The sequence below is a fragment of the Hemiscyllium ocellatum genome, chromosome 43, assembly GCF_020745735.1.
Source record: "Hemiscyllium ocellatum isolate sHemOce1 chromosome 43, sHemOce1.pat.X.cur, whole genome shotgun sequence".
NCBI lineage: Eukaryota > Metazoa > Chordata > Chondrichthyes > Orectolobiformes > Hemiscylliidae > Hemiscyllium > Hemiscyllium ocellatum.
Window position 1 is genome coordinate 7,121,930 of NC_083443.1, and position 15,595 is coordinate 7,137,524.

Sequence of the window (15,595 nt, forward strand, 5' to 3'; positions counted from 1 at the left end):
TCCAGTTAATGACTCAGTTCTTTTTTATAAATCAACCTCCTTCAGGAATATTATTAGAAACTACTGGAGTAGGTGGGACTTGAACCCAGGCCTCTGGGCTCACAAGTATGGATTATTCCACAAGACTTCAGGGTAATTGCTAGGTTTCTGGGCAGCTGTATAGAGTATGTCTGCTCCCTAAAATGACTCATGTCAAATCTCTCATCCCTAGCTAAAGATTGCATGGCATCATCAAATTGGATGGAGCAAATACAACTTCAACATTAACTCTTTCAGAACCAGTATCTTTACACAATGGCCTATCTTCCCCTAATTTCCTATCTGACTTATGCACACTTCACTCAATTTCATACAGCTATTTCTCTTTTGATGTAGGTTTGCTCGCTGAGTTTGGAGGTTCATTTCCAAACGTTTCATTACCTTACGAGGCAACATCTTCAGTGGGCTTCACGCGAAGCAATGCTGAAAATTCCTGCTTTCTATTGACATGTTTGGGTTTCTTTGGGTTGGTGATGTCATTTCCTGTGAAGTCACTTCCTGTTCCTTTTCTCAGGGGGTGGTAGATGGGGTCTAACTCGATATGTTTGTTGATAGAGTTCCAGTTGGAATCCCGTGAGTTAGACCCCATCTACAACTGCTAGCATTGCTGCCTCAGAGCCAGGGACCCAGGTTCGACTCCAGCCTCAGGTTTCCATCTGTGTGAAGTTTGCACGTGCATGTGTGTATGTTTCCTCCAGGTGCTCCAGTATCCTCCCACAGTCCAAAGGTGTACAGACTAGGTGGATTAGCCATGGTTAATGCAGGGTTACAGGGATGGGATTGGTCTGGGTGGGATGCTCTTCGGACGGTTGGTGTGGATCATTATTTGCATAAATCAATTCTTTTTAACTGAGAGTTGCTGTGCACAATCGAGGCATGGACTCATCATCAGATTAATGTTTCAAGCAACTCATTTTTGGTGAGACATAAAAATACTGTATGGTAATTGAGCAAGGTCCATGCAACAGTCAATACCTACCCCGCATGGGATCCTATCCGGTAGAACTTTCACTGTGTTTTCTTGGGGGTCTCTGAAAGTTTGGGAACACAGTTCCACAGTGGATTTTGCTACGTTACTCCGCACTTTGGCTTGAGGTTCAGCTTGCAGTTCAGATTCTGTTGTGTCACAGCCCGAGTCTCTGCCGTAACCTGAAGAGGTACAAATTTCAGATGTTTGATTATAAAGAGGTATAGGAGCTTTGCTCAGGGTTTGCCTAACTCCTGAGACATGTTTTGGCTTCTGCACATCACTTTCCACTGATACAGTAATGGCAATCATCTGTCATTGACAGACGCTAAAAAATGTAAACAATTCGAGTGTAAACAGATGCTTGATCTTTTTGGAGCAGGTATGCGTGACTGCAGGGAGCCTGGTAGGCCACAATATGTCCTGTAAAGGAGGGTGACTGGGACAGTTAGCCAGGTCAGTGGAAGAGGAGGTTGCTGGGTAAGTTGGTGGCGATTGAGTCAGTCACACTCTAATCCTTCCCCTCCTCCCCTTCACCCCTCTCCAAACTCTGAAACAACCTGCCCACAAAGTAGGCCGAGAGAGGAGGAAAACAGGCTGAAAGACAGCCCACTTGCATCTTCCAATTTCAGGTGAATGCTATTGAGGCCTGCTGGGAGAGGTGGACCACCGTCAGTGTTACTTAAACTCCTTTCTCCTCCCTCCCTGGAGACCAGGAAGTGAGGCCTTGTCTGTACCTATGCAGCTCTGCTACTTAATAGAAATGGCAAAAGACATTTTATTCATTAGCTCTACTGCTTGACAGGTTTTAATGGTCAATTTTATTGATGACTGATTTAAATTATTAACTTTCTGTTTTGGAATTATCTTTTTTGTTTCTGATTTTCTTGTTTACTCTTGTGACAGACCTTATCTTTCTGAAATGTGCTCACTGTGTTCCTCTGTTAGTGAGAGATAACTTACAAAGTGTCTCCCTCACTCACCCCCTGTATGCAATTTCTGAGTAAAATTAAGTATTATGGGGAACTACAGCAGGCAACATGGTTTACGTCCAGTCTGTGTGTCAACAGCAAGATTAGCCTTTGTTGGAGATGCATTAATTCTGATTTACACTAAGAACAGTTTCAAATCATGAGTCATTAATCCATGCCTGAGTATTGCATGAAGGAGGTAATTAAATTCTAACTGGAAGCGACCATCCGTTAAACTTGTTGATCTCAATGGGTCACTGCTCAAGAAGAATGTTTCCACCTTCTTGTAGGTGAATATCAAGGGTAATAGCTGTGATAGCCCAGATGGTGGGGCAGCCAGGGAGCTAAGGTAGATAGGGAACCTGTGGTCTCTTAGAAGGTTGTTCAGAGTCACACAATTGTTACAGCACAGAAGACAGCCATTCATCCCATCATGCCTGTGCTGGTTCTATCACCTAGTGCCGATCTCCTGCCTTTTCCCCATCCCTCTGCCCATCATTTCTATCCAGTGTTCCTCTTGCTTGCCTTAATTGAATCTGCCTCCACAACACTTCCAGTAACTGCATTATAGACCCTACCTACTTGCTGAGTGAAGACGATTCTTCTTCCATCACCCTCATTTTATTTGTACATCTATGTCCCACATCTTTAAATCTACACACTTCTCGTTCTTTCTTCTTTTACAAGGGCAACAGATTATCCCGATCTACATTAGCCAGCCTGCTCATCATTCGGAAACCCTCTGTCAGATCTCGTCTCAACCTTCTTCTTTCAAGGGACAACCGTCCCAGTTCTTCAAATGATGTGCCTCATTCCTGGAACCATTCTAGTTAACCATTTCTGTACTGTCTCTCCCAAAGCATTCACATCTTTTTAATAATAGGATATCCACAACTGTACACAACATGACAGATGAGACCTAACAAGACAGTAACATGGATAATGCTGAAAACAAAATCTTTCTGGTCTGGGGCTGTAGGGACTGCATTCTCTGTCCATAGCCCTCTTTGTTACAAGCTGACGTAACAACAGCCTGGCTTGGACTGTGCCTGTATTGAACTGGCTGGATTGGGTGCCTGCAGTGAGTGCCGCGCTGTGAAGGTCAAAATGACTTGGAGGTTTAACATCTCTCTCCCACAGCTGCATTCCAACACCCCGCCCCCTCCCCCGCCCCTGTCCTACCTCCAGGCCTGTCACAGGGAAGCCACCAATTCACCATTGTAGAGATGCCAACAGCAATGTATCTTGATAGACCCATGAACATGAGGCAAACAGATGGATAGGTACTGTGCATGAGCCATAAGTAGTGGATCTCAATAAGGATTAGGAATCGGTGCAGGTTTGGTGGGCTGAAGCGCCTGTTCCTGTGCAGAATTGTATTGTATTGTTGTAGGGTCCTGTAGGGTCTTTATATCTGTAAATTTACTGTTCACTCCTTGAGGTGGGCATTCTGCTGGTTGGTGGCAGTCACACTATCAGTAAAATGGCAGGGATACTAATATCCCATGGCTCTCCTCTGTGTTACTGACCCAGTCTCCAGAATGGGACAGTCTCGTTTGTGAATCAGAGAAAGCAGGTAGAAACCAAATGCTTTGGGTTGAAGCACCATAACCAGTGCACCCTGTGACTTTGTTCTGGAGGGATTGGGCCATTTATTTAATAGCACTAAATTACTTTGCTCAACTACACACATTGGAACCCAGAGGGGCTGACCTCTGGATGGCTGTGCAGTGACCTACCACTGAGGGAACACTAGTTATGAGATTATAGACCACAGAGGATCAAGCTTCACAGAGTCAGTAACAATCTTAGAAAGTATTGCCCAATGTTCGGTGGTGGGGGCATGGTATGGAGAAGAAACTATCAAAGAGTTCAGCCGTCACTAGCTTGAGGTCAACAAATAACCTCCAACAGTGTCAGCAGGTTTGAGGTGAATTTTGGGAATGAACTTGAGAGATGACAGTGTTATAAGCTCTGAGTAACATAAGTTGGAGCATGAGAAGGAAATGGAGAAATTAAGAATGTTTTAATGCAATTAGCTCTTGGTGAATAGACCTGAAGAGAGTGGCTGCATTCCACAAATGGAACTAAAAGAAAGCAAAACACAACATATTATCATTGATACTGAACACTGTAAATAGACATTGTTTGAACTGTGTGAAGTCCTACGGAAATGAGAATAATGCTTTCAGAATCTATTTGCTTTGGCAGTTCCTCATTTTTATAATTCGTGCATGTATAAACCAACTATTTCCATGTTTCACTTTCCCAGCATTACAAACTGTTCCACCATGACACAGAAAGTGAGGATTGGACATCAGGATCGAGAGTGTGTTGCTGGGAAAACACAGCAGGTTAGGCAGTATCCGAGGAGCACGAAAATCGATGTTTCGGGCATAAGCCCTTCGCCAGGAAGGAGGACTGTGAGCGAGGGGCTGAGAGATAAATGGGAGGGGGATGGGGTTGGGAGGGGAGGTAGCTGAGAAAGCAATAGGTGGATGGATGAAGGTGAGGGAGAAGGTGATCGGTCAGGGGGAGAGTGTCAAACAAGTCAGGAGGGCAGTGTTGATTTGGAGGCTTGGGACTGGGATAATGTGGAGGAAGGGGAAATGAGGAAGCTATAGAAATCCACATTTATCCCGTAGGGATGCAGGGTCCTAAGGTGGAATATGAGGCGTTCTTCCTCCAGGTGTCGCGTGGTAACGGTTTGGCAGTGGAGGAAGCCTAGGACCTGCATGTCCTTGATGGAGTGGGTGGGGAAATTGAAGTGTTCAATCATGGAGCGGTGGGGTTGGTGGGTGCAGGTGTCCCAGGGATGTTCTCTGAAATGATCCGTAAGAAGGCGTCCTGCCTCCCCAATGTGTAGGAGACCACATTGGGTGCAATGGAGGTGACATTGTAGAGGTGCAGGTAAATTTCTGATGGATGTGGAAGGATCCCTTGGAGCCTTGGGCGGAGGTGAGGGGAGTGGTGTGGGTGCAGGTTTTGCACTTCCTATGGGGGCAGGAGAAGGTGCCAGGAGTGGGGTGTGGACTGGTGGGAGAGAGGCATGGACTTGACCTTTATGTGGCTCTGAGTTGGGGCAGGACTGACTCCAGGTAGAGTAGATGGTAGCACATGGCTGATAGCATGGAGTGGAGGATCCGGAAAGTGAATCATTGTTGGAAGCTTTGGATTTGTAGTGTGTACTGGGTATCCTGTTCAGGTCCAAACTAGTTGGTCTGAATGTGGTCCAGAGTCCATGTGGGATCAGATGGTTCTGTAGGTGAGCACTGAGGAAGGAGGTGTGGTTGTGGTAGTGAGTCTGCTTGAGGAGGTGGCTGAAGAGCTTCAGGGCAGAGGAGAGGACCTGGGTGAGGTGGGGGGGGGGGGGGGGGGGCGCGGTACAATTAGAGATGGACTCGCTTGAGATCTTTATAGAGAGACAGGAGGAGGCTTTTTAATTTGACTCTGAGCTCACCTCATGTCCGTTGCACCCGACGTGGTCTGCTCTACATCAGGGCAGATTGTTTCAGAGAACATCTCTGGGACACCACCACCAATCCCACCGCCCCATGGCTGAACACCTGAACTCCCCCTCCCACTCCATCAAGGACATGGAGGTCCTGGGCCTCCTCCACCACCAAAACCGTTATCACCCAATGCCTGGAGGAAGAACGCTTCATATTTCGCAACCCTGCAACCACGTGGCATAAATGTGGATTTCAACAGCTTCCTCATTTCCCTCCCCTCACATTATCCCAGTCCCAAGCCTCCAAATCGCACCTTCCTCCTGACGTGTCCATCACCACCGCCCCCCCACCCAGCCTATCACCTTCTCCTTCACCTTCATTCACCTATTATTTTCTCAGTTACCTTCCCCCAATCCCCACTCCCCCTGCCATTTATCTCTCAGATCCCCTCCCCCCAACCCCATCGCCCACCATCCTCATTCCTAGTGAAGTGCTTATGCCCGGAACATTGATTCTCCTGCTGCTCGGATGCTGCCTGACCTGCTTGTTTTCACAGCAACACACTCTCGATTGTTCCACTATGGCAAAGGTTTCCACACAGTGGCCACGTAAGGAGTGAGAATAGTGTGCTAAAGTCAGGAATTTGGAGAGTGTGGGAATTCTGTGCTGTGGGCAATGAGATTACAGCTTCTATTCACATCCTGCACCTGCATTAATTCATGCTAGTTTGAGGCAGTAGTATCTGGACAGTTTGCTCCGGACTTCCAATACATCTCATCCAGATGTACAGTGGGGTTGGTGTGACTAACTGCGAAAGGGGAAGAATCCAGGTGAAATAGACAATGGGAAACCACAGAAATTGATCCAATCCAGTCAGTACAATGTACCTGTTCTCTGAGAGGGTAACAACTATTGGAAAGACAAGCAGCACCTGGACAAGGCACTGTGGAGTGGGGGGCTATAAGAATAGGAGGAGGATGGGCAGAATGATATGTAGGGGATTCTGAGATTATGGGACAGGTAGCACCATTTGTCAGGAGGACTGAGAATCTCACATGGCTTCTGCCCTCTTAGTGGTCAGACGAGTAACATTTTAAAACTAGTTTGAAGGGATCTTGGAGGAAAGAGGATGATTCATAATGGAACCCATGTAGGGAAGAGTATGTTTGTAGCATATAAGGAACGAAGAAAATTAAAGAACAGAACCCCAAGCTTTATAAGTGTTAACATGTCGTATCCAATGACTCTTGTTTGGATCTCAGTTACGAAGAAGTAACATCAGACTCAAGCCATAACCCCTGTTTTGCTCTCCACAAAAGCCATCAGACCTGCTGAGTTTCTCCGGAAATCTCTGTTTTTATTTCAGATCTCCGGCTTCTGCAGTATTTGGCTTTTATTAAATTTACTGCATCTGATTCACATCTCTGTTACCATTAGGATAAACAGAGTAAGAAGGTAAACTTGGGACTGAAAGAGGGGTTTGTTGAATAGTTGCTCCATTGCATAGGACATGGGTGCTGGGACAAACACATAGCATAACAAATTGAATGAAAGTTGGTGGGTGGGTGAGCTGTGGGACAATGCAGAGATCATAGAAACGAGCCATTTGGTCCAACAAGTCCACACTGACTCTCCAAAGAGTATTCCACTTAGATGGTCTCCCCATCCGATTACTCGACACTTCCCCTGACGAATGCACCTAACTCACACATTCCTGAACACTACGGGCAATTTGGCATGGCCAATTCACATAACCTGCACATCTATGGACTGTGGGAGAAAACCCATGCAAACACAGGGAGAATGAGCAAACTCCACACAGACAGTCACTGGAGGCTGGAATCGAACCCAGGTCCCTAGTGCTGTGAGAAAACAGTGCTAACCACTGAGCTACTGTGCCACTGAGCCACTTTTGCTTCATTGTGATTTGGATGAGCTGAGCAGAAGGATAAATGTGAGGTTACCCACTTTGGTAGCAAAAGCAGGAAGGCAGACTACTATTTGAATGCTGATAGATTTGGAAAGGTGCAAAGAGATCTGGCTGAAAGTAAGCATGCCGGTGTAGCAGGCGCTGAAGAAGGCAAATGATATGTTTGCCGCCATAGAGGATTGAAGTACAGGAGCAGGGATATCTTGCTACAATTGTTTAGGGGGTTGGTGAGACCACAAGTAGAATATAGTGTGCTGTTTTGGTCTCTTTATCTGTTCTAGTTACGGAGAGTAAAAAATGAGGTCTGCAGATGCTGGAGATCACAGCTGCAAATGTGTTGCTGGTCAAAGCACAGCAGGTTAGGCAACAAAGGTTTATCGGACTGATTTCTGGGATGACAGGATTGATGTATGAAGACAGACTGATCAATTAGGATTATATTCACTAGAGTTTAGAAGAATGAGGGAGGAGGTTTGCAAAGAAACCTACAAAATTCCAACACAGGGTAAATGTTTCTGATAAGCAGGGATTCCAGAACCGGGGTCACAGGTCTAAGGATATGGGGTAGGTCATTTAGGACTGAGATGAGGAGAAATTTCTTCATCCAGAAAGTGGTGAGCCTGTGGAAAAGTGGTTAAGGCCAATATATTTAAGGTTTTCAGAAAGGTATTAGATAAAATTCTTAGAGTTAAAAAAGTCAAAAGGAATGGGGAGAAAGCAAGAAGAGACTACTGAGTTGGATGATAAGCGTAATCATATTGAATACAGCAGGTTTAAGGGCTGAATGGCCACTACTGTGTCTAATTTCTATGTTTTTAATGTTTAAGGCAGCTGCACATGATTGTGGAGACCTGGCAAAAGGACAGTTAGCACCAGAAAACTAATACTCTTGGTTATACTGTCTCCAGGAAAGTGCACGAAAATGTTAAGGATAGGTGGTCGAATGAGATTCATGTAAATTATCATGATGTAACTGATAACATGATTCTGACATCATTAAGAGAGGTGAGGCCAGTCTGGAGTGAGGCTGTGAAAGGAGAAAAGTCTTAGACACTGCATGAGGGAGGGTATTTGAGAATTTACTGTGTCCAATTATAAATAAAGGAGTATTACATCACATAGGGAGTTATGCAACCTTATATGTGATAAGAAGCAAGCAGCGTACAGAGACTCAACAGCAGAGAGCTATCCCAGTTCAGATCCCACCAACACCTCAGACACCCAACTTCCCAGACTCTGAAATGCAGGTAGAATGTTTCTGATGACTAGGGAGCCCAGGCTAAGAATACTGGGTAAGAGACAAAGTAAACTGCAGGCGCTGGAATTCAAAGGAGACAAACAGGAGGCTGGAAGAACACAGCAAGCTGGGCTGCATCAGGAGGTGGAGAAGTTGACATTTCTGAAATCAGTCTGATAAATTTTTGTTACTCTCTCTCCATAACTAGAACCAGGTAAAGAGACCAAAACAGCACACTATATTCTACATGTGGTCTCACCAACCCCCTGTACAAGTGCAGCAAGACACCCCTGTTCCTATACTTGAATGCTCTATGGAGGTAAACATACCATTTGCCTTCTTCACCACCTGCTACACTAGCATGCTTACTGAAGAAGGGTTACACCTGAAATATTGACTTCTCCACCTCCTAATGCTGCCTGGCTTGCTGTGTTCTTCTAGCCTCCTGTTTGTCTACCTAAACAGACTGGGTAAGCCATTTCGGACTAAGGTGAGGAGAAATGTCTTCAACCAGAGAGTGAAGAGCCTGTGGGAAAGTGGTTAAGGTTTTTAAGAAGGCATTAGATAAAGTTCTTAGAGTTAAAAGGGATCAAAAGGGATGGGGAGAAAGTGAGAAGAAACAATTGAGTTGGTTGATAAGCTGTGAGAATATTGAATTCAGCAGGCTCGAAGGGCTGAATGGCCTACTGTTGAACCTAACTTCTACCAAGTCAGACACTCGTAGACACTGTCTGTACCGACAAGGGGCAAAATACATCTTAGGGTGGGCTGACCCAGGACAAAAGGCTACATTACAGGAGAACACTGGGAAACCTGAGCTTGTTAATCACCCTGAATAAGGGATGGGGACATAGCCTTAGCAACCAAGGATGAAATCGCACTGAAGATAAGAGAGGATGTAACAAGATGTAATTGAACTGTAGCATCAGCAGAATTAGAAAAGGATTTACTTAGAAAAAGATTTAATTCTGTAATGGCTTCCAGTTGCAGCTGTGAAATTGTACACTGTAGACATAACAGTAGACAAATGCATAGCAACTAGACGAAAGTGAGGACTGCAGATGCTGGATTTCAGAGTTAAGATTAGAGTGGTGCTGGAAAAGCACAGCAGATCAGGCAGCATCCGAGGAGCAGGAAAATCGACATTTCGGGCAAAAGCCCTTCATCAGGAATCAGCAATGTGTAGCGACAGCAGAGAGGTTTTAATGGGGATTTTAACTATTGGGATAAGCAACAGCCCACAAGTCAGAAAGAGAATGAACTTTTTGAGAGTCTCTGAAGCAATATTTTGTAAAACAACAAGGGGCTGTCCCATATTTGATGCTGCATTAATCAATGAGTTAGAATTATGTAACATTTAGGTGAGGCTGACTTTGAAGGGGTGGGATAGAGACTGTCCACAGTGACCAGAGTGAAACTGTTAATAGATAAAACAGCTCTGCAGGTGGTGTTCCAGAAAGAACTTACAATGATCCTGAACCAATCTATATCCCGAAAGCAGTATAATCTCCTCTTGCTGAAAAGGACAGCTAATGTTAGATAATGAAAGGTGTAAGAGAAATCATTGAATTATGGAAGAAAACTCAAATAGAATTGCAAAATAATCACACAAACTAGTAGAGGAGAAAGAATTAAAGAGCAGCCAATAGCTACGAAGAAGGTATCAAGAGCTATAAATGGACAGTACGCAAAAAGGCATATCAATGTTCATGCACATTCCTTTACAATGAAATGAGAAAGGGATGTGATCAAGGATAATGTGTTTTTGTCAATGATCATGCAGAAATGGTGGACACCGAATCATTCTTTTGTCTCAGTGTTTACAGTTGAAAGATCAGGATGAGATATTCCGGGAAAACTGATGAATCAGGGTGAGTGACTCAACAAGTGTCATGTAAACACTGATGGAGAGATTAATGAGTGACAAACACCCAGTACCAAGCAGTTTCTGTCCCAGGGTTTTAAAGCTGAGCATGTTGCAGATGGTCAAACTACAACTCCCCCAAATTCCACTTCATTCTCTGGAATCACCCTGTTTTTTAAAACAAAAATGTGTCAGAGGAATCATCCAATAAATGACGGACTTGTTAATTTATCGTCTGTCCTTGGGAGGCTTCCTCAGAGTATCATTAAGGATAGAGTGACTAAACACCCAGGGAAGGACCAAATTTGTACCAGTCGTGCCTGGTAGGTTTGAAGGTGGGTGGTGGCAAGCGGGGTAGGAAATCTCATAAAAATTAGTGTGTGTGTCTGCCCAGTGGTCCCCAGATTGGCTCAGACATGCTAGACATTTTTTTGATGAAGATGTTAGGGGACCCTCAGCTTGTGAGACCTCCCCCCTCCCCGTGCACATTTCCAAGATGTTAACCTACTGGCACACTCTGACCTCTCAACGGCATTCAAGAACTTCAGTTCTCTCAGTGGGACCTGCCTTGGTGGTACCCCAGACCCACCTTCAGATGGAGAGATGCCAGCCTGCCAAGTGTCCCTCTGAGGCTGGTCCTCTTCCCCAAATAGGGGTGAAAGTCTTCCTCTCCTTGAGACAAGTAACACCCTCCTGAATAGATGCTGGCTTGATGGTATTAATGGGTAAGCTATCAGGGCAGGAAACCCTGCCATCTGAACAGTTGTGTCCTTGAAGTTATTCAGCTGATCAGAGAGAGAGAGGGAGAGAGTCAAAATGGATTTGTAAAGGACCGGTCTTCCCTAATGAATCTGACTACATTTTTTGAAGTGGTTATTAAAATAGTGAATGGGGAATGCCAAGGAAAGTTACTTATATAGACTTCCACAAAACATTTGATAAATTCTTCATGAGAGTCTGTTAGCTAAAGCTGAAGCTCAGGGAAGATCTGGCGACAGGCTGAGGGACAGGAAATACAGATTAGGGATATTGAAAATTGGCAGAATGTGATGGTGTCCCCCAAAGGTCTGTGAGGGCTTCAACTATTCAACTTATTTATCATTGACTTAGATAATAGTATTGAAATGTGCCAGTAGCAAAACACTAGGTGGCATTCAGAGGAATCAGAAAAGAAGGATGCAGCACCAGAGTCCATTTGGCCCTGCAGGCTCTTAGCAAGAGTAACTCAGCTGCACCCACTATCCCAACATTTCCCTATGGCCCTGTAAATTCTTTTCTTTTCAAATAATTAGCCAATCCTCTCTTGAAAGTCATGATTCAACCTCCCATCACTGCAAAGTGGTGTGGTGTTCCTTCCCTGGTCTAGCAATCTAGAACCTTGTGTGTTTGAATCCCACTGTGGTACACAGTGAAAAAGTTAAAAGTCACACAACACCAGGTTATAGTCCAACGGGTTTATTTGGAAGCCCTAACTTTCGAAGGGCTGCTCCTTCATTAGGTGGTTGTGGAGAATAAGATCGTAAGACACAGAATTTATAGCAAAAGTTTACAGTGTAATGTAACTGAACTTATATATTGAAAACAACCTATATATTAAAATATTTAATTTCAGTTACATCACAATGTGAACTTTTGCTATAAATTCTGTGTCTTACAATCTTATTCTCCACAACCACCTGATGAAGGAGCAGCGCTCCGAAAGCTAGTGCTTCCAAATAAACCTGTTGCACTATACCCTGGTGTTGTGTGATGTTTAACTCTGTACATCCCAGTCCAAAACCGGCATCTCCAAATAGTGAAAAATTTGAATCCTCACAATCTGAAATCATGACAAATGTTTAAAAATCCATCTGAATCATAATATCCTTTCGGGAAGGAAATCTGCCATCCTTACTTGGTCTAATTTAGATGCGACTCCAAAACCACCATGGTGTGTTTGATTCTGAAATGGTTGAGCAAGCTGCTCAGTTTCCCTGTGTCTGCGTGGGTTTCCTCTGGGTGTTCTGGTTTCCTCCCACAGTCTAAAGATGTGCAGGTCAGGTGAATTGGCCATGCTAAATTGCCCATAATGTTAGGTGCATTAGCCAGAGGGAAATGGGTCTCGGTGGATTACTCTTCGGAGGGTCGGTGTGGACTGGTTGGGCCAAAGGGCTTGTTTCCACACTGTAGGGAATTTAATCAATGCTGACCTTAGCAGTGATGCCCACATCTCAAAGAACAGGAAAAACACTCATGCCATATATCCTGGATAGTAACTGCTCACTGCATAAAACTGTTTTCCCCTCATGCTCTATATTTTACCAATCACCTTAAATTAGTGTTCTCTAATTCTCCATTCTTCAGGGTAAAAACAATGACTGCAGATGCTGGAAACCAGATTCTGGATTGGTGGTGCTGGAAAAGCACAGCAGTTCAGGTAGCATTCGAGGAACAGTAAAGTCGACGTTTCGGGCAAAAGCCCTTCATCGGGAATACAGGTATTGCTGATGAAGGGCTTTTGCCTGAAATGTCGATTTTACTGTTCCTCAGATGCTGCCTGAACTGCTGAGCTTTTCCAGCACCACCAAACCAGATTCTCCATTCTTCAGCTGATTCTTATTATTTACCTTCCTAAACTCTTTGAACACCTCAATTCTCTAGGGAAGACTGCCTCAAGCTACACCAATCTATGCATGGACATCTATGGCTGTCATTCCCCAAAAAAAACTCTTGTAAATCTAACCTACACCTTCCCCAGTGCCTTCTTATCCTTCCTAAATTGTGATGCCCGGATGTGGGCACAGTACTCCAGTTCAGGCTGAATTGGTGGTTTGTAAAGATTCACGGTGGCTCAGTGGTTAGCACTGCTGCCTCACAGCACCAGGGTCCCAGGTTTGATTCTAGCCTCGGGCGACTGTCTGTGTGGAGTTTGCACATTCTCCTCACGTCTGTGTGCAGGTGCTCTGGTTTCCTCCCACAGTCCAAAGATGTGCAGGTCAGGTGAATTGGCCATGCTAAATTGTCCATAGTGTTAGCTGCGATAGTCAGATGAAAATAGGTCTGGGTGGGTTGTCCTTAAAGCCTCTATTTCTAAAGCCATGCTTCTGACACCTTAAATGATGTGTGTATCTATATCTCCAGGTCCCTATGCCTCTGCATCCCTTTTAGAAACATATTCTTTCTTTTTATGTTTTTTTCTTTCCCACCTTGATCTTTCTACAACTTGAATTACAATATTTCACAATTCTCTACATTATGCTGGCCACTCGTTCCATCAGCATGTCTATGACATCTCGAAGTCTTTCACTATCTTCCTCTCATTTCAGAATACTTCCATTATTTCATCTTTATTATGTTTTATCCCCACATTTTGAAATTCCAGGTTAATAGTGTTAAATAAGAAAAACAATGGATCTCTTAGCAACTCCTGAGGGACCTTCTTCCAGTCTGGAAAACACCACTCACCACCAACCTGTTTCCTGGCATTCAGCCCAATCCATATCCATACTGCCACTGTCCCTTTTTAATCCATTTGGTTAGACACTGCCTAGCCTAGTGTCCGGCCTATTGAAAGTTCACGTACACTCCAACCAAAGACCTCATCAAAAAACTCAAATCAAATTAATTTAAATACAATTTTCCATTTACACATCCCTGCTGGCTTTCCTTGTTTGCTCAAATGACTGTTATTTTTGTCCCATCATTATTTTTAAAAGCTTTCCTATTCCTAAGATTAAACTGTCTCGCCTTCAGTTACTCTCTTCATCCTCATACCCATTTTTGAACATGTGCAATTCTCCAGTCTCCAGTAACATTCCTAGATTGAGGAAAATAAAAAGATTATGAACAGTCCCTCTGCAATATCCACCACTACATCCCTCATTATCCTTGACTGTATTTGTTTCAGCCTTGGTGACTTACATAAGTGCAACCTCCCTTTCTGACACTGCTCTTTATCAATGCTCAGTTAATCCAGTGTCTCAACAATCTCCTCTTTCACTATGACTTTCGCACCACCTGCTTCCTTGGTAAAGACAGATGTAATGTAGTTATTTAACCCCTCAATCATGCCTTCTGCCTCCATGTGTAAATCCCCTTCTTGGTTAATGCAAACAGTGGAAATGAAAGATTACGTGTTGATAAATGAATGAAGGAATAAGAATGTGGCAAATAGATTTCAATGCAGACAAGTGTCAAGTGTACACCCACAGTCTTAAACAACTTTGAAGTCCATGTACAAAGATCATGAAAATGTCACAAGTAGGAGCAGAAAGTAGTAGGAAAACCTGATTAAAAGCTGTCATTTATGTATAGAATACAAGAATACAGGGATTACAAGGATGAAAGGCAGGTTTCAGAAAACTCTGGTTAAACTAAAAGGGGGAGTCCCCGAGGAGTTCTGCTCCTGAGAACAGAGCAAGGGTATAATGGTCTTTGGGAAAGTACGGCATGGGCTTATCAAATTGATACATTTGGATCAGGAATTGGCTAGCTGAAAGAAGACAGAGGGTGGTGGTTGAAGGGAAATATTAATCCTGGAGTTCAGTTACTAGTGGTGTACCGCAAGGATCTGTTTTGGGGCCACTGCTTGTTTGTCATTTTTATAAATTACCTAGACGAGGGCTTAAAAGGATGGGTTAGTAAATCTGCAGATGACACTAAGATCAGTGGAGTTGTGGACACTGCTGAAGGATGTTGCAGGTTACAGAGGGACATAGATAAGCTGCGGAGCTGGGCTGAGAGGTGGCAAATGGAGTTTAATGCGGAAAGGCGTGAGGTGATTCACTTTGGAAGGAGCAACAGGAATGCAGAGTACTGGGCTAATGATAAGATTCTTGGCAGTGCAGATGAGCAGAGAGATCTTAGTGTCCATGTACATAGATTCTAGAATGTTGGCACCCAGGTTGATAGGGTTGTTTAGAAGGCATACGGTGTGTTAGCTTTTATTGGTAGAGGGATTGAGTTTCAGAGCCACAAGGTCATGCTGCAGCTTTACAAAACTCTGGTGCGGCCGCACTTGGAATATTGCGTACTGTTCTGGTCACCGCATTATAGGAAGGATGTGGAAGCTTTGGAAAGGGTTCTGAGGAGATTTACTAGGATGTTGCCTGGTATGGAGGGAAGGTCTTATGAGGAAACGTTGAGGCGCTTGAGGC

The 15,595-nt window shown here is 44.2% G+C and overlaps 1 protein-coding gene across 3 annotated transcripts in view; it reads right to left on the reverse strand.

Annotated features, from left to right (window-relative positions):
• Nucleotides 1-15,595, reverse strand: part of pik3ap1 (phosphoinositide-3-kinase adaptor protein 1) — a 102,087-nt gene that overhangs the window by 53,657 nt on the left and 32,835 nt on the right. For all 3 annotated transcript variants that reach the window (XM_060854279.1, XM_060854280.1, XM_060854278.1), the window contains exon 3: nucleotides 1,019-1,188. In XM_060854279.1, coding sequence (XP_060710262.1) covers nucleotides 1,019-1,188 — 170 coding nt within the window. The remainder of the gene's footprint in view (nucleotides 1-1,018; nucleotides 1,189-15,595) is intronic.